General features: G+C 39.7%; 1 protein-coding gene across 12 annotated transcripts in view; it reads right to left on the bottom strand.

Annotated features, from left to right (window-relative positions):
* Nucleotides 1-22,892, bottom strand: part of PCNX1 (pecanex 1) — a 188,854-nt gene that overhangs the window by 112,853 nt on the left and 53,109 nt on the right. For 11 of the 12 annotated variants that reach the window (XR_007911684.3, XR_016226549.1, XM_051826049.3 and 8 more), the window contains 3 exons: nt 21,626-21,671; nt 20,149-20,238; nt 9,164-10,870 (listed from right to left, as the gene is read on the bottom strand). Coding sequence is in view for 9 of the 12 variants with exons in the window: in XM_051826049.3 (XP_051682009.2) it covers nt 9,164-10,870; nt 20,149-20,238; nt 21,626-21,671 (1,843 nt within the window). In the remaining 3 variants the exon portion in view is untranslated. Of the gene's footprint in view, nt 1-9,163; nt 10,871-20,148; nt 20,239-21,625; nt 21,672-22,892 lie in introns of those variants that run through there. The other variant, XM_089322216.1, reaches the window with a different exon arrangement.

The following is a 22,892-nucleotide window of genomic DNA, read 5'->3' as shown; positions in this document are numbered from 1 at the left end:
AAGAGTACTGGTACACCTTAACACCAGTAAGGCTAAGTCTTGTTACAGAACTAAAATCACTGTTTAAAAATTCAATTCACAACTTAGTTCATGATACATTATACAGAAGATTTCTATTCTATGGTTATAACAACCTGCTATGCGATTAGTTATAAACCATTTTCACAACAAACTATTATGCTCAATTAGAAACTTTCTAACATTCTCTCCAGTTGTTAACATTTCAACCAGAATAGTGAGTAAATTTACCCGGACATTATTTATAGAAGATAATTTAATCCACAGAATGCGCTAAAATTATTCAGAAAGATACAGAAAAAAGCAATACATGATTAATGAATCCTGAGAATAGGAAAGAGAAAAGGAAATGGGAGATAGCTTTAATAGCTTCTTCTACTGACGACTTGGTGATATTAACCTTACGTAAAAGCTAATTGCTTGACAGTTCTGAGACAAAGACAAACTGTATAGTGTCCATTTTAACCAAAACCTTCTTTGGCTTCCTCAGAAACAGTCTTCTTTTTTCCTCCTATCAACACATCATGTAATATTCTGCCATCTGCAGAAAAGCAACGTTATCATCTTACTCATTTCCTTAGTCTTGGAAATACACCAGATGAAAGTTCAGGCATCCTCCGAACAATGTATCAAAGTGGAGGTATAAAAACTTCCTATATTGCCCTTTGTAATATTCAGGATATAAATACCTACTGTTGTAAGAATTTTCAAAGTGTTAACCAACACAACTGCTTTATCAGAAGTCAGGATCATACATTCTGCTGAAAATGCTATGCTAAATCAGACTGACCCACGGCCTCGGGCATGTACTACTGGGGCATGTGCTACCGATACACAGCATCTCTATTTGGAACAGGGTCCAGGGGAGGTCCAGTTCTGTTAAGACTCAAAGTGAGGGGAGGGGCTGGCACTGTGGCGCACTAGGTTAATCCTCCGCCTGCGGTGCCGGCATCCCATGTGGGCACTGGGTTCTAGTCCCAGTTGCTCCTCTTCCAGTACAGCATTCTGCTGTGGCCTGGGAAAGCAGTGAAGATAGCCCAAAAGCTTGGGCCCCTGCACCCGCATGGGAGACCAGAAGAAGCACCTGGCTCCTGGCTTCGAATCAGCGTAGCTCTGGCAAGTGCAGCCGTTTGGGGAGTGTACCAACGGAAGGAAGATCTTTCTCTCTGTCTCTCTCACTGTCTGTAACTCTGTCAAATAAATAAATAAAATCTTAAAAAAAAAAAAAAGAGTCAAAGTGAGGAGAAAGTCTTTTTAAAGTTTAAAATAATTTGCTGTAAGCACATACAGTCACCTAAGTTACATTTCATGAAAGTTCACTACTGCGATTATAATAAACTTTTGAATCATTTAATTTTATAGGAGAAAGAAAAAAAATCTTTTAACTAGAAAACCAGAGAGAAGGGAGAAAAATGCTTTAAAAATTAGTTTTCAAGTCGACATTTTGCTTAAAACCCAGTATTTTCTAGCAAAGAATGACATTAATTAAAGATAAAGAATATAAAATGTAAGCAGTGAAAACCTAGCACTCTAGGTACTAGGAAATTGTATTCATGTGTAAGTAAAGGATAAAAAAACACTCAAGTGATTTAAAAAAAAAAAACAAAAAAACAGAAATGGGGGCCGGCACAAATGTGGCAGAGTAGTTTAAGACCCCACCTGCAACACCGGCATCCCATACAAGCACTGGTTCAAAACCCAGCTGCTCCTCTTCCAATCCAGCTCTCTCCTGATGATAGCAGAAGATAGCCCAAGTGCTTGGGCCCTTGCACCCATGTGGGAGACTTAGAAGTAGCTCAGAGCTCCTGGCTCTGACTTGGCACAGCCCCAGTCGTTGTGATCTTTTGGAGAGTGAACCAATGGATGCAAGATTTCTCTCACTCTCTGACTCTCTCTCTCTCTCTCTGTAACTCCACCTATCAAATTTTTTTAAAAAAATGACAAAACAGATACTACCTAGAAAGTATTTTAGAAACTTAGAAAGCTGTCAGCATTTTTTGAAAATCACAAGTCTTGATACTCTAATCATGTATGATTTTCATGGTTAAAATGACTTCAAAAGACTGGTTATAATCTTAAGAGGAACTTTCAGGTCATTTAGCTCAATTAAGTTTCAGTATTTGCTAAGTGCCTCAGTACAATTCATGGACACGACACAAGTATCCTAAACCATTTTAACCAGCTATGTTGTGGAGATCGCTTTTAAAAGTAGAAACCACAATACACATCTCTAACTTCAGAAGTTAGTGCTCATTTCTTTCAGTGACTTAAGGAAAAGTATGTTCCACAGTGAATCACTATACTTACCTGTTGCTACTAATGCAACCTTTCTTTCAAGTATTTATTAATATACAACATATTAAGACTACCTACATGTTTTTCTCTGAGCGAAAACAGGGAAAGCATTAAAGGCACTTATGTACTTTCAAGGCAGCAAAGATACACAAAATAGCAAAATTTCAGAAGACGTGAGGGTACAAAAAAATTCTATCTCAAAAGCTGGGGGAGGGGGGTGGTGCACAAGTGGCTGGCCGCTGCAACACAGTAAGCTAAGCCTCTACCTGCAGTGCTGGCATCCCATATGGGTGCCAGTTCATGTCCCTGCTAGTCCTCTGGCAATCCAGCTCTCTGAATATGGCCTGGGAGAGCAATGGAAAATGGCTCAAGTGCTTAAGTCCCTGCACCCGTGTGGGTGACAAAGAAGAAGCTCCTGGCTCCTGGCTTTGGATCGGCCCAGCTCTGGCCACTCAGGCCATTTGGGGAATGAACCAGCAGATGGAAGACCTTTCACTCTGTCTCTCCCTCTGTCTGTAACTCTATCTCTCAGATAAATAAAATTCTTAAAAAAAAAAAAAAAAAAAAAAAAACTGGGAAGTTGTGAGTATAAATGTGTACAGATAAAGATACTTCTTCAAAAATTATGTCAGTAGGGGCTGGTGTGGTAACATTAGCAGGTTAAGCCACTGACTGCAATGCCAGCATCCCATAACAGCTTCACTTCCCAGCTGCTCCACTTCTGATCCAGCTCCCTGCTAATGGTCTGGGAAAGCAGGTAAAGATGGTCCAGGTATTTGGCTTCCTGCAACTACGTGGGAGGCCGGGTTGAAACCTGGCCCAGCCCCAGCCATTGAGGCCACTTGGGGAGTGAACCAGTGGATGAAAACTCACTCACTTTGTCTCTCCTCTCTCTTTCTGTAACTCTGCCTTTCACATATTTGATTGATTAGTGAAAGGATTCATACATAAAAAGCTATACCTGAGTAGTTGTATTCTGCAATGACATATCTATTGTAAAAACTCAAGTTATTAAGTAATAAAAATGTAGACAGAAGAAAGTATTCAAGAAAACTGTCTCTTTCAGTGAGAGGTGTTTATTGTGAGGAAAAAAGGAGTAAGTCTGAGAGGATTATGAAATTAAAATGTGCACTTATTATCTCAAGTAGATCAGAAAAATATGCTATTAGGAAATTAAATTGTAGACAACAGAAGTATGGACTAAACATATGTACACATATTTCAAAAAAATTTACTGACATTCTGAAGTACACTGAAATATTCTTCAAGCTCAAAACTACTTTACTTAAGAACAAGTTCATTGTCCAATGAAATGAATTTTCAAATGGCTTTACAAAAAAATTCTAGAGTAAATATTTTAGTCTTATGATGCCATCCATTCTATCGGAACAGCTTTCCCTTTCTAAGTTTCTATGTCAGCCAAAAATGCTGCAAATATTCAAATACAACAGATGCTTATAAGCATCATTTTCTGGAAGGCAAAAAAAAACCTGAGAATCCACTGTACAACTTCTGATCATCAATTTTGAACTAAAATGATTTCCTTTGGTGAAAACATTTTAAAGGACTAGCTTACCTTCTGACAAATAAGCCAACAAACATCCAAATATTAGTTGTGCCTATGTTAAAGAGAATATATGGGGGCCAGCGCTGTGGCACAGCAGGTGAAAGCCCTGGCTTGAAGCACCAGCATCGCATATGGGCGCTGGTTCTAGCCCCAGCTGCTCCTCTTCCAAATCAGCTCTTTGCTATGGTCTGGGAAAGCAGTAGAAGATGGCCCAAGTCCTTGGGCCCCTGCACTCATGTGGGAGACCCAGAAGCAGCTCCTGGCTCCTGGTTTCAGATCGGCTCAGCTCCAGCCATTGTGGCCATGTCGGGAGTGAACCAGCAGATGGAAGACCTCTCTCTCTGTCTCTACCTCTCTCTCTAACTCTTTCAAATAAATAAAATAAATATTTTTTAAAAAGAATATATGTACATCCTTATTGTTATTTTCTGTAATTCCACCAACCAAATAAACATGGTGGGGGACATGAAATGTCTTCCAAGATGTTAAATGATACTCTGGAGTAATAATTCACATAGCATAGTTCCTACCGAATGCAAGAATTCTTTACTTAGGATTCCTTATTTTCATAGGTTGTTCCTATTCTTTTTAAATCCCTTCTGAATGAGATGAAAGATAACCCTCCCTCAGAAAAGTGCATTCAGATATAATTTAGGATATATATTTTTAGAAGATTCACCTAATAAGAGGTTGATAGTAAAGAATATCTAGTCAAAGTGATCTGAGAGGGAAAACTTCCTTCCAAATGATTAAAGAGCACCAGTATCATAGTTCACATAATGAATCTACAATGCTTGTTGGAGCCTGGGAGTTAGCGGAGACAGGCCTAAACAGCTGTTACTCCTGCTTTACACTGTAGATTTAGTGTCTTGCCAGTATATTCAGTCAGTAATTAGGTGTGTAAAATGTAACCCTTTGAAGCCTTCCTCAGAAATTCACTGCTGCTTGGAAGAACATATGTGTTTGTTCCCACAGGACAAAACAGGGCACAGGTTGATTTGTGAAATTCTGTGGATAAAAATTTATTAGCATGGGGCCGGCTTGGTAGCATAGTGAAGAAAGCCATTGCCTGCAGGGCCAACATCTTTTATGGGCATCAGTTTAGGTCCAGCTCCTCCACATCCAATCCAGCTCCCTGGGAAAGCAGTGGAAAATGGTCCAAGTTAAGTCCTTGGGCCCCTGTACCCACAGTGGCAACCCAGAAGCAGCTTCTAGCTCCTGGCTTAGGATAGGCCCATCTTCAGCCACTGCGGCCTTTTGAGAAGTGAATCAGTAGATGAAAGATCTCTATGTCTCTCTCTCTCTCTGTCTCTGTAACTCTGCCTCTCAAATAAATAAATAAATCTTTAAAAAAGAACTCATTAGCTTAACCAATAAAATACCTCTTGATACTCATTAATGGAAGATAATCTTTCCAAACCTGTTTTACTGTATTTAATGAACATTGCTCCATTTAGTTCTCTATGTCTAAACTTTCTTCATAGTATAGCCTAAACTGAATCTTTTAACTAATTAGGGTAAACGACACATTTATTACAGCATTACACTATAATACAGTCTTCAATTATGAAATGACGATGTCCTTCTTGAATACTATCAAAATAAAAAAGATTGCTTGCCCCTGCCTTCAATCACCACACACTGTCATGTTTCTTGCTTTGCGGCTTCTCCTTTGGCATTAGCTGTGCATTTCTCCTGCTGCCATGACTTCAGCTCTACAAGCACACATCCTCTTCTACTAATTTGCTTCTAATCTGCTGTGATTTACTGGGAAATCAAAAAATTAAGTTTATTAGACTTCAGATACCTTCTATTTAGTAAAGTATAAACGCTTTCATTTGCATTTTCTTGGATGTCATTTCTCTAAAGTTCAGTGGTATCAAGGTACAACAAAATAACAGATCTACAATTTAACATGCACAGCACAACCCCTGCATGAACTGTTCACAGAGAATATGTGACTTTTCTTTGAATAACTATCCTCTTAACAGATTATCTCTGGTTCCGAACACAAACAATATTATAATAGGATTCTAGCTCATGCTTACAGAATTGTGACCCAAACATACATTTAGAGTAATTTTATCGCAAAACAGAGATTAAGAAATTTAGAAACAAGTACAAAGAATATCAAGTAAACACAAATTTCTCCTCCGTTCTTTACAATCTGATATCGGACACAGAAAATACACTATAGTCATAGTACTGAATCATGCGGGAACTAAATTTAAATGGCCCAAGAGAAACTGCCTTTTTTTTTTTTTTTTTTTTTGGACAGAGTTAGACAGTGAGAGAGAGATAGAAGAGAAACTCCTTGTATTAAAAGTAATACAAACTAGAAAACCTCAAGACCATTGTGCTACCATATAAAACTTATATGCACGTTTTGTTCTTAAAATACTAGTCATAAATTTTTAAAAGATATACCTTATACCTTATAAAAGATTAGGTGTAAAATAAAAACCAAGTATAAAACAAGAGGTCAATAGAGCACTTAATTAATGGTGAGAGGTCTTATGAAAGCAATCACTTGCTATGTGACTACATATCAAAAATTATATGACATCACAGCCTAAAGAAGGTTAAAATACACTTTTCTAGATTAGATGTTAATGGAACCTATTTTTCTGCTGGTATTATGCAAGAAATTAGGAATTTAGTTACTTTTTTTTTTACTACTGTTCCACAATGGCATAATTAGAATACCTAATTTATTTCTACATTTAATCATTGTCCTCTACTTTCATTTCATACCATTGACTAACAGGGTTAAACAAGAACAGGATACATTTGCATTGGATACAAACTGGCCTGTTTGAGAATAGTAACTGCAGCACTGTTAAGAATTTATGATGTGCCAGGTATCACATTTTAAGCATCTTGCATGTAATCAACTCCTCTACCCTTACAACAACCTTTAGAGACATATACTATTATCATCTCATTTTATGATGAGGGAACTGAGGCCTAAAACTTTAGGTAAGTAGCTTTCCTAGCATTCCAACTAGAGCAGAGCCCAGAAGCCAACAAAGCCAATTGACTACTCCATGTCACCACATTAGATTACCTTCTTATTTTACTTTACTATTTTAAAGTGCATTTACTAATTCCATCCCTCCACATTACTTACACCAAACACCTTATGGAGAATTCAAAAATATTTCCAAATTCATTAGAATGAAATCTAAACAGGTTTATGTTTTAGGAGTACAGTAAGACAGAATACATTGTCTAAAACATTTCCCTTAAAGTGTCAGAACTGGCAATGCTAACAAATATAAACAATTACTTAAAAAGTATTCAAGACTCTCTGCTGACAAATATAAACAATTACTTAAAAAGTATTCAAGACTCTATATAATTTTTAAGTACTGAGAAGCAAAACAAATTGCTTCCCAAATCCCAAATAAACCTCCTACAAAATCCTTGTATTTAGGTGTGACGAAAACCAACTAACTATAAATCCCCAACACACGTGAGTGGCTTAGTTTTTTTCTTTTTATTCTAAACACAATGCAGCACAAATAAAAATGGCGCCTGTAAGACTTCCTCAGGCAAAAACTCTTTTACAATAGCCCAAAGACTGTTTCTTCCATCAAGGTTGGTGAAAATTTTTCTTTACTTATTTGCTTCTTATTAACATTCAATGAAGTTAAAAGGAAGAAAAGGAATACAAGCAAAAAACCCACAAAAGCTGAAAACTTAGAAAATTGAGTGTAAATTAGTTAAAAAAAAACATACTGAGATGTAAGAAACATCTTCCATGTAACTGTCCCTAAAAGACAACACCTCACATTCCTTATAAAAAGAAAATAACATTTTAAACACAAAAACACAGACTTACTACAGCTCTTGAATATATATGATCAGTACTAACACTTCAACAATATTTTTCTATCATAGTATACCCACTCTTAAAACTTACCTAGACAGTGACTTTAAAAATCAATCTATATTTTAAAATCCAATGGTTTATTGCACATCGTGAACACACATGAGATTTGTGTGATAAATCAGTAAATGCATTTTAGATCTTTAAAAAAAACCAGAATGGTATCCAGGTCAAAGATCCAAGGAAATGTAATTAACTGTATCATCAAGAAAACCTCTTTGGAGATACATTATTCTCAACATTTAAGTTTGATAGACTACTTTCTTTCTTAGGTACTAAAGATCATTTCTTTACATTCTTTGTTAGAGATTTCATCAAAAGAAAAAACACAAGAGAACGTTTACCACAGTACGGGTCTTTAAAATACTCTCTATGAAAGTAACATTCTCTGAGAGAAAATGAGTATTCATGCTTCAGAATGTTTGCACAAACAGAAAATCCAGCTTTACTTTTATTAAGAGTCTGAACATCACTACACCAACAGACTACAAACTTGAAAGCTAAAGATACAGCATAAATAAAGGAAATGGGTGAAGAAGCTAAAAATCTAAGGTGTTGACAAAAGAAGCCATAATTCTTTCCAGTCCATCATAACCAGGACAGAATAAACAAACTATTCTGGATAGAGGGAAATAATAAGAAACAATTCTGAAATAAACAAAGAAACCAACACACACTGACAGAATATAAAATCACTTAACCAGTACTGCACAATTTCCACTAAACCTAAAGAAAGCAAGCTATTACTTTAACCAAAACACCACCATTGTTATAACAGGGGACACATACATCCAATAATGGACACAACATGCCTATATAAACTACAAACCTCAACTTAATAAGCTTTAGGAAAAGTGTGAAGATACAAAAAATGATAATAATAAAATGTTTTTAATGTTTGAAACTTGACTAAGCAAGAAATAAAACCACAGAAAGAGATTTAAAAACAGAGCCAGAGATTCCAAACTACATAATCAGAACTAACACCATAATTGGAAAAATCTTATGTAACAAGCTGAGTGATCTGATTCTGAAAGTTCCACTGCACACACCGTGTAAAAGATGAGGGAAATGGCTTTGGTGTGGCTGCTACTATTGTGTCAGTAGGGGGTTACTTTGTTATTTCCAGTAAAACATCAACATGTGGTATACCTAGCTCGGAAAAGGCAACAACAACAAACTGATATGTTCAAATAACAACTGAAAAAATATTGGTATTTATATAGGAACCTTTTCTAAGATAACCATATCCCTTCTTTGAATAAAATTTGAATAACAGTGAAAGGGATAATATTAACTAAAAGCATACTTTAATAAAATAAATACTACTCTAATCAACAGCACCAAAACTTCAATGACTCCTGGGCAATCTCTTCCTGTGGTTCACTTACCTCCACTGGCTGCATCTTGCTCTTCCCCTTCAGGAAATGCAACCTGGCTTGGCAAGCTATTCCTAGATCGAGTGACTGTCTCTAACTGGGAAGCCCGTCCCAATAAAGATAGCTCATCTAGCACCTCTCCCTCTTTGGCCTCGAGATCTGATTTGGAAGTGGTTAAGGGTTTTATACTTTCAGGGGCCAATAGTCTATTTGAGTCATTCAAGCACGCTACTGTGCCACTGTCCAAGCTCAACACGCGGGCACGAGTCTTAGCACTGTTCGTGCTGGAAGTCCGCCGTGAGGCCCGCTTTTTGCCAGTCCCCTCTGGGCCCAGATGAGCTTTGTGTGTGTGTTCAGAGTCTGTGCCCCTTTCTTTATGAACATGTTTGGTCTTTAGAGCACTGTATCTGCCCTCAGGAGACTGACACGAATGAGAAGTGGTGCTAGAAGAGCTATCGCTGCTGAACTGGTGAGCAGACTGAACGCTTGATGCTCTACTCAAGTCACTTTGATCACTAGAGTCCTCATCGTGGCAAAATATAGCACTATGAGGTTTGGTACCAGAAACACCTCGAAAGGAAATATAGTCCCTATGCCGACTCGAATCAAAACTGCTGGCCCGTTTCTTTCCTGTCCGTCTCCTGCCTGACTTGTGGGCAGAGGCCGTCCGGTGAATTAGGCTGGAAGATTTAGGTCGTACATCCCCTTCCTTCTGCTTTCCACCAGCATCTTTACAAACTTTTGAATCCACTGGAACCGCTGGCTTTTCACTCTGTTCCTCTTTCTTTTCTGCAGTTTTCTCAAGTGGCTTGTCCTCTGGTGATGGAAATTCATTTGCATGAGGATTTTTATTGGCTTCTTCAGACGCAGAGGTGCTAAGAGCTGTCTGGTTGTTCATCTCCTCAGAAGTCTGAGGATCCTTGGCCTCGTGAGCCCCACCATTTGTGCTCCCTTCCAGGGCAGTCTTGTCACTGCTAGTCCTTTGGTCACCAGCACAGTTGCTCTTCTCCTCTGGATCAGCACAGCCTTCTTTTTTCCTACCACTGCTCTTGCTCACTTTCGGAGACTCCTCGTGCTCTGACAAGATGCTCTCTATGTGTGTGGAGCTAGTTTGCTCACTTTTATAGCTGCTGACCGTACTGTTGGTGTCGCGGTCCGTCCCACTACAATAGCTCTCAGTGGACCCACTACTCCGAGTGCTCAGGCTCCTCAAGCTGTCCATGCTTTTGTCTGCCTTCAAAGGTTTGCTCTTCCCACTTTTTGTGGGTGGCTGAGAAATGCTGTTTTTTAGGTCACCAACAAGCCGAAATTCCCCAGATAAACAAGAATTTTCCACCAAGGATTCTTTGGATCCAGAATGAGGCTTGGAAGATTCTAACTCACTAACTGGGTCTAGACCACGTCTTTGCTGATACAGAGGGAAGTCGTTCAGCGAGGTATCTGGAAAAGCCACAGCTGAGCTGGAAGTCCGGGGCACACCTCGTGGCCGGTGCTCTTTCCTGTAAGAGTGTGAATGTAAAGGTACAAGAGAAGCTACTTCTGTGTCACAGGCGCTGGACAGAGACTGATCAATGTGGTGGTGTTGGCTGTGACTTGGCAGGCTCGCTTTGTCGCTGAAGTCCCTGGGTACGTCCTGTCCACAAGAGGATAAGGAAGGCTGAATGGAGATGAAGGAGTCATTGGAGACCAGACGGAAGAGCTTCCGATCAGTTGCCAAATCTATTTCAAACACATATTTGGAAATGTTAACACAGATGCATGATCTATTTTTCTACTGTTTAACAATGGAAAGAATTCACAACATACAGTAAATTAAGGATAAACAATTTCTCAAGCAGTTCACTGAATAACAGTTGGCCAGTCATTCCAAAGAGCTGGTTTCTATTTCACAGCTGCACAAAGAAAGCATTCTACTGATGGAATGAACTGAACTTAGAAATGGAAGTTCTTCAATTGGCCTCCAAAAAGATTATAGACTAGTAGCAATAAAGTCAGAGGCACAAAGGATTATATTAAAAATGGACCTGGATTTCTAGGCAAGCTGTGTCTCAGTTTACCAACCAGATGACATTATCCTTCAAGGCCTCTGTTTCTTTGTCTATAAAAAGACATATCAACCCACTCACTGAGTAGTAGTTAAGGAATGCTGAGTTAATAACATTAGGCGGGGGCCAGCACTGTGGTGTGCCGGGTTAACCCTCCACCTGCAATGCCGCATCCCATATGGATGCCATTTCATGTCCCAGCTGCTCCACTTCCAATCTAGTTCCCTGCTAATGGCCTGGGAAAGCAACTGAAGATGGCCCAAGTGCTTGGGCCTCTGCACCCACATGGGAGACCAGGAGAAGCTCCTAGCTCCTGACCCCACTGCGGTCATTTGAGGAGTGAACCACTGGATGGAAGACCTCTCTCGTTCTCTCTCCCCTCTCTTTGTTTTTCTGCCTGTCACATAAATAAATCTTTTTAAAAATGAAAAAATAAAAAAATTGAAGTAAAAAATTAACATTATGTGGCACAATATCACCAATAGTCATTATTTTACCTAAAACAATACTAAATCCTTTTGAAAAATATGATTATTTTACAAATCAACAAAAACCTACAGCAACCAGGAAAAGAAAATAAAAATGTTGACCAATGCCCAAATAAGATTATGATACGATGAAATATGCCTTTCAAATAAATAAATCTTAAAAAAAGTTAAGGCAATCTCTAGAATGTACCATGAAATTATGATTTATAAATGGCCTGTTAGGCTTTATCTTATGTTTTAAAATTTTCAAGGCAAGTAAAATCCATGCTCTATATCATTTGCACAAAACAGTTATCACTGTATTTGGCTTCTCTTACTACCAAATTCTCTTAATATCAAAGCTTGAAAGTTAGCATTGCATTTACTGTTTCCAGTAATAAAAACAAAAAGCTTCTCATTATAATCTCCAATATATTTATGGAATGGAGTGATATTCACATTTCCACAATATGAATTTTAAAGAGCAAAAACTCATGTGAGTAATTTATTAAAAATTACTGAATCTAATGTACAACAAAGTACTTTTTCAAAAATGGTACTTCTCAAAACCAGTGTCCCTTCTAAGAAATTAATAAAACATAACTTTAAGTTTTTCATTTTAAAAGACACAGCCAAACTTACATTCATGCTCTTTTTTTAATGGTGCCAAAGAAATATACCATAAAAGGTTTAATTTTGTCAGAAAGAATTTTAGGTGGTTCTAGGAAATTTTCAAGTAAATATGCTTCCTTAGGCATTTGTTCTTACTAGTACCAATATATTCAAAGTCTACATTAAAATTAAGAAGTTTGAATCAACACAGAGAGACACTACTTTTCATCCAATTAAAAACTCCTTTCAGTGACTGTTGGTAGTGAGCCTCAGGTTAAGAAGGGTTCCCAGGGTCATGGCGTAGCAGATAAAGCCCTCAACTGCAACACTGGCATTCCGTATGGGCACCAGTTCAGATCCACTGCTCCACTTCAGATCCAGCTTCCTGCTAGTACGCCTAAAAAAGCAGCAGAGAATGGTCCAAGTGTCTGGGCTCATGCTACCCACATGGGAGACCCAGATGAAGCTCCTAGCTTGGCCTGGCCCAGCCCTGGTATTCCAGCCATCTGGACAGTGTATCAGCAGATTGCAGATCTCTCTGTATCTCCCTATCTCTCTCTGTAACTCTTTCAAAAAAAAACAAATAGGCCGGCGCCGTGGCTCAGTAGGCTAATCCTCCACCTTGCGGCGCCGGCACACCGGGTTCTAGTCCCGGTTGGGGCGCCGGATTCTGTCCCGGTTGCCCCTCTTCCAGGCCAGCTCTCTGCTATGGCCAGGGAGTGCAGTGGAGGATGGCCCAGGTGCTTGGGCCCTGCACCCCATGGGAGACCAGGAAAAGCACCTAGATCCTGGCTCCTGCCATCGGATCAGCGCGGTGCGCCGGCTGCAGCGGCGGCCATTGGAGGGTGAACCAACGGCAAAAAGGAAGACCTTTCTCTCTGTCTCTCTCTCTCACTGTCCACTCTGCCTGTCAAAAAAAAAAAAAAAAAAAAAAAAAAACAAATAAATCTTTTTTTAAAAAAAAAAAAGAAAGGGGGGTGGGGAAGTTTGCATGTGGCATGATTCAGCAAAGAAACCTGGTGATTTGGCCAAAAGCCTTGAAAAATATTCTTACCATTTGATTAGTTAATCTATTTATAAAGAATTATTGTGAAAGGATAAAATCAAATATACGTGTAAGATTTTAGCACAAGATTGCCATTTCAGATAATTACAAAAGTTCTTAAAATACAAAATTCCTGGGGCTGGCGCTGTGGCGTAGCAGGTAAAGCTGCCGCCTGCAGTGCCGGCATCCCATATGGGCACTGGTTTGAGTTCCAGCTGCTCCACCTCCCATCCAGCTCTCTGCTATGGCCTGGGAAAAGTATTAGAAGATGGCCCAAGTCCTTGGGCTGCTGCTTGGGAGACCCAGAAGAAGTTCCTGTTTTCTGATCGGCACAGCGTCGGTCACTGCGGCCAAAGGGAGAGTGAACCATTGGATGGAAGACCTCTCTCTCTCTCTCTCTCTCTGCCTCTCCTTCTCTCTCTGTGTAGCTCCAGCTTTCAAATAAATAAATAAATCTTAAAAACACACACACACACACAAAATTCCTCACAATGTCCAATAAAAATGGCTGCATAAATTATGTGGTATATTATATAGGCACTAAAAATGTTTCCAAAGATTATGTAATAATTCATGTGAGAAAACACATAAAAAGGTAGCACTAATACAAAAAAGAATGATTCCAGGTTAATAAGTTAAAATGGGCATTAAGTATTCATATGTGCATGTTTTTATGAATGCTCAAGGTGATATGCCACATTTATTTATTTATTTATTTTTCATTTATTTAACAGGCAGAGTTATAGACAATGAGAGAGAGAGACAGAGAAAAAGGTCTTCCTTCCATTGGTTCACTCCCTAAATGGCTGCGCTGATCTGAAGCCAGGAGCCAGGTGCTTCTTCCCAGTCTCCCATGGGGATGCAGGGGCCCAAGCACTTGGGCCATCCTCCACTGCCCTCCTGGGCAACAGCAGAGAGCTGGACTGGAAGAGGAGCAACCGGGACTAGAACGCAGCACCCATATGGGATGCCAGCACCACAAGGCGGAAGATTAACCAAGTGAGCCACGGCGCCGGCCCTTACGCCATATTTAGATATAAAAGGAATAGCCTTGATATGTGCTATAACATGTAAGTGAAAGAAGTCGTACACAAAAGAAATAGGCAAATGCAGAGACACAGAAAGACTGGTGGTTATAAGGTACTGTTGAAGGAGGAAACAGAGTACAATGGGTACAGGTATCTTTCTTGGGGAGATGAAAATGTTCTGGAATTAGAAGTGCTCATGGGGGGCCGGTGCTGTGGCACAGCAGGTAAAGCTGCCACCTGCAGTGCCAGCATCCCATATGGGTGCCAGTTCTAGTCCCAGCTGCTCCAATTCCGATCCAGCTGGGAAAGCAGTAGAAGATGGCCCAAGTCTTTGAGCCTCTGCACCCACATGGGAGACCCCAAGGAAAGCTCCTGGCTCCTGGCTTCAGACCGGCACAGTATCGGCCATTGCAACTTAACTGGGGAGTGAACCAGCGGATAAGAGACCTCGTCTCTCTCTCTGACTCTTCTCTCTCTGTGTAACTCTGACTTTCAAATAATGAGTAAGTCTTAAAAAAAAAAAAAAGTGGTGATAGGTGCACAATCTTGTATATACTAAAACCAATAAATTTAGTAATATAGAAGGGTGAACTTCATAAATGTAAATTTTATTGCAATAAATAATAAGGAAAAAAGCAATACATCAAAAATGTGGCACAAGGGGGCCAGCACTGTAGGGCAGCAGATTAAGCTGCCACCTACAGCACCAGTATCCCACATGGGCGTTGGTTCGTGTCCCAGTTGCTCCACTTCTGACTTAGCTCTCTGCTGATGTACCTGAGAAAGCAACAGCAGATGGCTCCAGTCCCTGGGCTTGTGCTACCCACATGGGAGACCCAGAAGAAGTTCTTGGCTCATGGCTTCAGCCTTGCTCAGCCCTGGCAGTTGAGGCCATTTGGGGAGTGAATCAGCAGATGGAAGATTTCTCTCTCTTTGTATCTCCTTCTCTCTCTAACTCTTTCAAATAAATAAATCTTTTTTTAAAAAGTGTGGCAGAAGTACTTCATACTTAACAGTGTTTTCTAAAGGTAACATATCACTTTTATAAACAAAAATGTATTTTCCTCCTCTCTTCTGGACCATCCCCCCCATCATATACAAACAGAGTTATTTCTCTTACAAATCTTAATTTTCCCCCTTATGCTCACTTCCCCTGGTAGCTATTACCTGAGATCTCTGTCCCTTTATACAAACTCCCCCAAAGCAGTAGTCCAGCAGTGGATATTGTGGCCTATCAGTTAAAATACTAACATCCCATATCAGAGAACGTGGCTTTGATACACAGTTGTGGCTACTGACCACAACTTTCTGCTAATATGCACCACAGGAGGGAGCAGATGATAGTTCCAGTCCTGCTACCTACACTATAGGCATTTGGGAAGTAAACTAGCAGAAGGGAAGTCTCTCCATGTCTCTCTCAAATAAATAAATTAACTAAAAAATAAAATAGGGTAGGCTTTGTGGCACAGCAGGTTAAGTTGAACCTGGGATCAGGTCCTGGTTCCATTTCCACTTCCAATCCAGCTGATGTACCTAGGAAACACATGGTGGCCAAGGTAATTGGGCTCCCTTGTAAGAGAGGCTCCTCTGCCTGACCCAGCCCCAGCTGCTGCGGGCATTTGGGGAGTGAACCAGCAGATGGAAAACCAATCTCTCTTTCTCTTTCTCACCATTCTGACTTTTGAATAAATTAATTTTAAAAACATTTAAAAATGGGGCCAGCGTTGTGGCACAGCAGGCTAGGCCTCCACCTGTGATGCTGACATCTAATGTGGGCAATGGTTTGAGGCAGGACTGCTCCATTTCCAAACCAGCTCCCCACTACTCTGCCAGGGAAAGCAGGAGAAAATGGCCCAAGTCCCTGGGCCCCTGCACTCACACTGGAGACACAGAAGAAGCTCCTGGCTTCAGACTGGCTCTGCCCTAGTCATTGCGGCCACTTAGGGAGTGAACCAGCAGATGGAAGATCGCACCCCCGCCCCCCTCCCCCCTGGTAACTCTGCCTTTCAAATAAATCTCTTCTAAAAATTTAAAAATATCACTGCCTTTGATTTTTCTCCAATTATCTTTTAGATGGACTGTACTCCCACTTCATTAAGACTGTGCCTATCAAGGTTACCAATACCCTCTACAATGTTAAATCCAATGGTCAAGTCTCAGTCCTCATGTCATTTAAACTCTCAGCAGCATTTGGCAAAGTTGATCAATCCACTCTTGGAAGGCTGGGATACAACAGTCTCAATTTTCCTTCTATGTCACAAGTTATTTCTCTTCAGGAATTATTTCTCTTCTGGAATTAAACTAGAGAAGCTCAGGCTCAGTCCTCAGAACTTTTTGTTTCTCTATTGACACTGCCTCACTTTCAGATCTCATCTAGTTTTCTGAACCCATGAAATGCTAACATTCAGAAATACCAACAATCAATTTCTCCATATTCCACCCAGACCCTGTGCTCATACTGGAGCACTCAAAAGTTCTGATCTTGGAAGGGAAGACATAAGTGAAAGCAGGCAGTGACACTGTAGATAACCCCTTCTTAGATGCTGAAAAGCACATCCCCCACATCCTAAACTTTCTCCCAATTATCCTGAATCATGTAGCAAAACAAATGTCAACTAACCAACCAACTGCCAATCAACTAACTAAAGGTCACTGTCCAAACCAGAGAACCATGAGGGTTTCAAAGGATAGTTAAGCCAGAATGAAAAACTGCCACTAGGTGGAGCCAAACCACAGCCAGGACCAAGAAGAATTTGGATCAGGAACTCCAAGCCAGCTTACTACACAGGCTTGCCCTGTTAGTTCATGAACTGCATAATAATTCAACCTTTTATTTCACATGACTTACTTTTTGTGGGGGGGCAGAGAGGTAGCATTTATGCACTGATAATTCCTAAATTTAAAACCCCAATTGAGACTTGAGACTTGAGACCTGAAACTCATTGCCACTTATAGATCTAACAGCACCTCACAGCAGATATGACCAAAATGGAACTCCCCCATCTTATCATCTATATCCATATATATCCATGTATCCCCATCCATACATTTGCTCCTGTTCAGTACGCTCCATCTTCTCTGTCACTTAGCCCAAAAGCCCTCGAGTCCTCCATGAGTACTATTCCTCCTGACATATCCAGATCCAGCAACATATCCTCTTAATATCATCTACACACACACAGAGCCAGCCTACTTCTCCCTATTCTGATCTGTGTCCTGGATTTTTTCAACTACCTGTTAACTGAGCTCTCTGCTTCAGCTTTTGCCCCTTTTAATATATTCCGAATATAGGAGCCACAGCAATTTAGTTAAATGGAACACAACCTGATAGCAGTTCATCATCTCACCTGGAATTAATAGAATTAAAACTATTATCTTTGAAAGATTTTTAAAATTTATTTAAAAGGCAGAGTTAGAGAGAGAGGAAGGCAGAGACAGAAAGAGGTCTTCTATCTGCTGGTATGCCCCAGATGGCCACACCAGCCAGGACTGGGGCAGGGAGAAGCAGGAGCCAGGAGCTTCAACCAGGTCTTCCATCTAGGTTGCCAGGGGCACAGGACTTGGGACATTTTCTGTTGATTTTCCCAGGCCATTAGTAGAAGGCTGAATAGGAAGTGGAGCAAACCATATGGGATGCCAGCATCACAGGTGGTGGTTTTATATGCTATGCCACAATGCTGGCCTCAAAACCCTTGTCTTTGAAATGGCTCATACGACGATTCAGTTTGGCCTCTCACCCTACCCACACCAGCCAAAAAACCTGATAGGTGTGTTCCTACTTTAGGGCTTTTGCTCTTTCTGTTCCTCAACATGAAGTGAAGCCCCTGATCTTCAAATAGCTTGACAGTTCACTCCTTCCTCAGGTCTTTGCTCTCAGTGTGGTTTTCCCTGCACCACTCTAACATCACAGTTTCTCCAGCCCCCACCTATCTTCTGTCTCTTTTTACAAACAGACGTACCTGACCTACACTTTTAAGATTCCATACTGTGGAATATACATGAAGATAGACAGGTATGCTTTGTATGGAAGCTACACAGAGGCAGAGATTTTGGTGCTGTGACATAATGGGTTAAGACACTGACTATGGCGCCAGCAATCCATATGCGTGCAGGTTCGTGTCCCAGCTGCTCCACTTTTGACCCAGCTCTCTGCTAATGTGCCTGGGAAAGCAGCCACAAATGGCCCAAGTACTTGGGCCCTGCACCCACATGGGAGACCCGGAAGCAGCTCCTGGCTCCTGGCTTCAGCCTGGCCCAGATAGACCATTGTGGCCATTTGGGGAGTGAACCTCTCTGCCTCTGCCTCTGCCTCTTTTTAACTCTGCCTTTGAAATAAATAAATAAATCTTTTAAAAAAATAAAATAAACAGTGCCAGTCACTAATGAGTACTTGAAAATATGTTAAATGTTAACTAAATATGTGGAAAGTGTTATGTGATAAAAGTAAATTATGTAACTATATGAAAGAAGTAGTACAGTATAATGATTAAAGCGTAATTCAAAACTAGATTTTAATTATAGGTTTGCCACATTGTAGTGTGTGACTTTGGGCAAGTGCCATGTAACTTTCTAGCATATAACATGCTCATCTGTGAAGTGAGGTTAATAATGGGGTCAACTTCTTCGTAGTAAAGATAAACTGGGTAAATGTTTATGAAGTACTCAGAAGAGGACCTAAACCAGCAGTTGACAAACTAAAGCCCACAGAGCCAGATCTGGCCCATTTTTTGATTTTGTAAATGAGGTTTTAGGTGCATTATACTGCCTATGCACTTACGTGTTTATGGCTCCTTTCACTCCACAAAAGCACAGTGGCTGAATAGCAAGAGAGACATATACCTACACATCTAACTGGTCCTTTACAGAAGAAGGTTGCCAACCACCATCCTGGACAATAGTAAGTACACAGTGAACGTAGACATCATTATTTATGTTAGTGTGCAGCTGCAAGGGTAGGTTTGTGCATACATAATTCCCAACCTCCCATACTTACACATGATAGTTTCCAGATACAAAATATATTATGACCCCTAAATGTAGTGTCATCACAATCTCTAGGACTTGTTACTAAGCTGTTGAGACAATTTGATGGTTACATATTATACAAAGGGTTATTATAATTTCCAAAGTGTTTTTAAAAGTATCTATAAGTATACTTAAAGATAAGTAATTGTAATACAGAAAAGAGAGTCACAATGATAAACTTAAAATTCCAAGTACCAATAACAAAATACCCTTGTAAAAAATGGACTCAGTTAAAATATTAAGTTAATGGGAAAATGTCAAACTTTAGTTACTTATTTGTAATCTCATAAAAACGTTTCATGATTAAGAATAGTTTATCAGCCTGTATGCTCACCAATAGGCTAATAAAAATAACAAGGTTATAACAGGGTAAAAACAGAGAAAGAAGTTACTAACTCAATTCTGGTTCACTGATAATTTGAAACTGAGAATAGAAAGAAGAGATTTACATGCTAGTTTATCACCAAGCTGGGCTAGACACTCCAACCAACTAAAGGAAGAACAGTTCTTACTGCTCTTCTCATACTCACCCTGGGGCATACAGTCATAAAATTTCTTTTTCCATGTTTATTTGGTAGAACATGTATAACTGAGCTCTTGTAGGCTAAAAGCACGTGTAATTCTGTATTACTATTATCCCAATAAATCACTTTAACGTTTCTAAAGATAACCATACTAAGCTAGAATGAATCTCTGCCACATGTGAGTTGCATTTTCTACAAGTTCACCCTAGTCCCCCACATTATAATGTCCCAATGAAGAATAATGTTCTTACCCTGTTCTTCACTGCCTTCCTTACAAAGACTAGAGCTCTGGCCCAGACTTAAACTGATATCATCAGAAGTCTTAGCGGTGTCTGTATCTCCTACAAAGTTAAAAGAAATATGTGAGCATATTATATTCAAAGTAAAGAATGCAATATGTCATAGCCAATGGAGAACACCAAGGAAAATGGTACATGCCAATGAAAGCAGTGCTTGTGAATCCAAGGATACAATAATGGAAGATGCACTGAACTAATAAGAAGGATCATGGACTATAAGAGCACATAATTAACCCCACACTACAAAACAAATAGTATGAAAGCTTCATAATGCTAACTAACAAAATTAGTTCCTTAGAAATTTAATTCTAAAAAGAAATGCAGGGGGTCGGCGTCGTGGCACAGGTTAGTCTTCCACCTGCGACACCAGCATCTCATATGGGCGCTGGTTCTTGTCCTGGTAGTTCCTCTTCCAGTCTAGCTCTCTGCTATGGCTTGGGAAAGCAGTAGAAAATGGCCCAGGTACTTGGGCCCCTGCACTCTCGTGGGAGACCAGGAAGAAGCTCCTGGCTCCTGGCTCCAGATCAGTGCAGCTCTGGCCTTTGTGGCCATTTGGGGAGTGAACCAACAGAAGGAAGACCTTTCTCTCTGTCTCTTCCTCTCACTGTCTGCAACTCTACCTCTCAAATAAATAAATAGAATCTTAAAAAACAAGAAATGTAAATAACATAATAACAACAAATTTCCTGAGGAAATTCAGAAAGCTAAAAATTGGAGGGGAAAAATAATATGAAGTATATATGAAGCACATGTATTAAGCAAAAGGCAGGAAAACACTTTAAGCTTTCTTATTGTCTCATTTACACCCACATTTGAAGGTTTCACATCAAATTAATTTGGCGTAAATATTTGGTGAAATAGTCAAAAAACCACTTGGGACATACACATATCCATCAGAGTGCCGGGGTTTAAGTCCCAGCTCCATCTCAATTCCAGCTTCCTGCATTACCCTGGGAGGCAACAGGTGATGTGTCAAGTACTGGAGTCCCTGACACCCATATCAGAGACTGGAACTGTGTTGGGCTGGGGCCAGCCTTAGCTGTGGTGGTCATCTGAGGAGTGAAACAGTCAGTGGATGAAGATCTTTCCCTGTCTCTCTGCATTTCAAATAAATAAATTTTAAAAAATTTTAAATTATTATGAGTTTTCCCTCAGGCAAAGAAGTCTCTTACAGGGAGAAGCTTCATTAAAAGTTCAAGGAAAATTCACATCACCTTTTAATGCCATTGTCCATGAAATTTTTTGAAGCCACTTTATAGATTAAGAACTGAGGGGAACACCACTAAGTATTAATTAGTAAGATAATTTTATCTATAAAAATGTTTTAAATAATTTTTCATTACATTTGAATGTATCATGCTGCTATTTTTATTACAGCCAAACGTGAAATGGAAAGGCAAAGGCAAGTTTCAAGTTAGATCATTTCTACCTTTAATAGTTGCTGCTGTTCCAAGACGAGAGGAACCAGATCCGATCTGAAAACATGACAGAAAGTAAAAATAAACTTGTTAAAAGTATGGCTATATATCATTATAGATTATAGACTAGCAAGATTATCAAAAAAATTCTATTATCAAAACATGCTTATCAGACACTTTATCAATATTAAAAGATACCCGTTGAGCATGGTCCATCTCTGCCACATGGGCTGTCTGCTTCAGCACGTGCTGTGTGTATTTTACAAATGTGTTGAGATGCTGAGCCCCCGACCGCTGGATACTTCCAATCTCAAGCAACTCATCTCCTGCACTTCTTGTAATTTGTAATATTTTATCGTGTTCATGTTATAAATGAAAGCAAAACCAGACACTGAGTCTATCTAAATTAACTTTATACTTCTTAGCTATATAAGGGAAGGTTAAAGGCCAAAAGAAATTGATATATGCTACCAAGTGCAACATGAATTTTACTGTCCAACTGTTGGTGCATCAATTTGTTCTTAGCGCCACACAAAAGTAAGTACTTCTTTGAAGATGGCTATAGCATTTTAAAAGGGCAAAAATCTATGGCACCCACAAAAATAAGTTGTTAGCACAAAGTACAAAAGAGAAAACAAAAATCTGATTGCTGAACTGTTAGTGTATGCATCCAGCCATTATTTATTATACTACCATAAAACTCATATAAGTAAATACCACAAATTCCACATATTCAGGATACCAGATATAGCAACATGACAGCTATCCTAACATGTTTCTTATGAATTCAAAGAATAAAACAGTCAGACAAACTTAGCATCATAAAATAAAATCCAGAACATCACATGGGGCGAGTGAGGGTTGCAGTGACTAAAACACCTGTGTCCCATACCCAAGAGCCTCGTCTGTCTTCAGCTTCCACTTCCTATCCAGCCTCCTAGTTACACCCGCCCTGGACGGCAGCAGGTGATGGCTGAAGTACTTGGGTCCCTGCCACCCACATGGGAGACCCCGATTAAATTCCTGACTCCTGGTTTTGGTCTGGCCCAAGCCTACATGTTGAGGGCCTTTGGGGAGTGAACCAGTGAAAGGAAGCTCAATCTCAATCTCTCTCTCTTCCTCTCAAATAAAAAATGAAAATTCAAATAAAATCCCTTTAAAAAGTGAGCTGTTTCCTAGACTCTGACATTATGCAGAGGTTTTTTTACTTCTAAATAATGGAAGGCCTGACATAATGGCTACTAAAACCCAGCAACAATTTTCTCACAAAATTCAATG

Source organism: Oryctolagus cuniculus, chromosome 20 (genome assembly GCF_051225735.1).
Source record: "Oryctolagus cuniculus isolate XC-2025 breed Fujian yellow rabbit chromosome 20, ASM5122573v1, whole genome shotgun sequence".
Taxonomy (NCBI): Eukaryota; Metazoa; Chordata; class Mammalia; order Lagomorpha; family Leporidae; genus Oryctolagus; species Oryctolagus cuniculus.
This window is presented reverse-complemented; position numbering and strand designations above follow the sequence as displayed.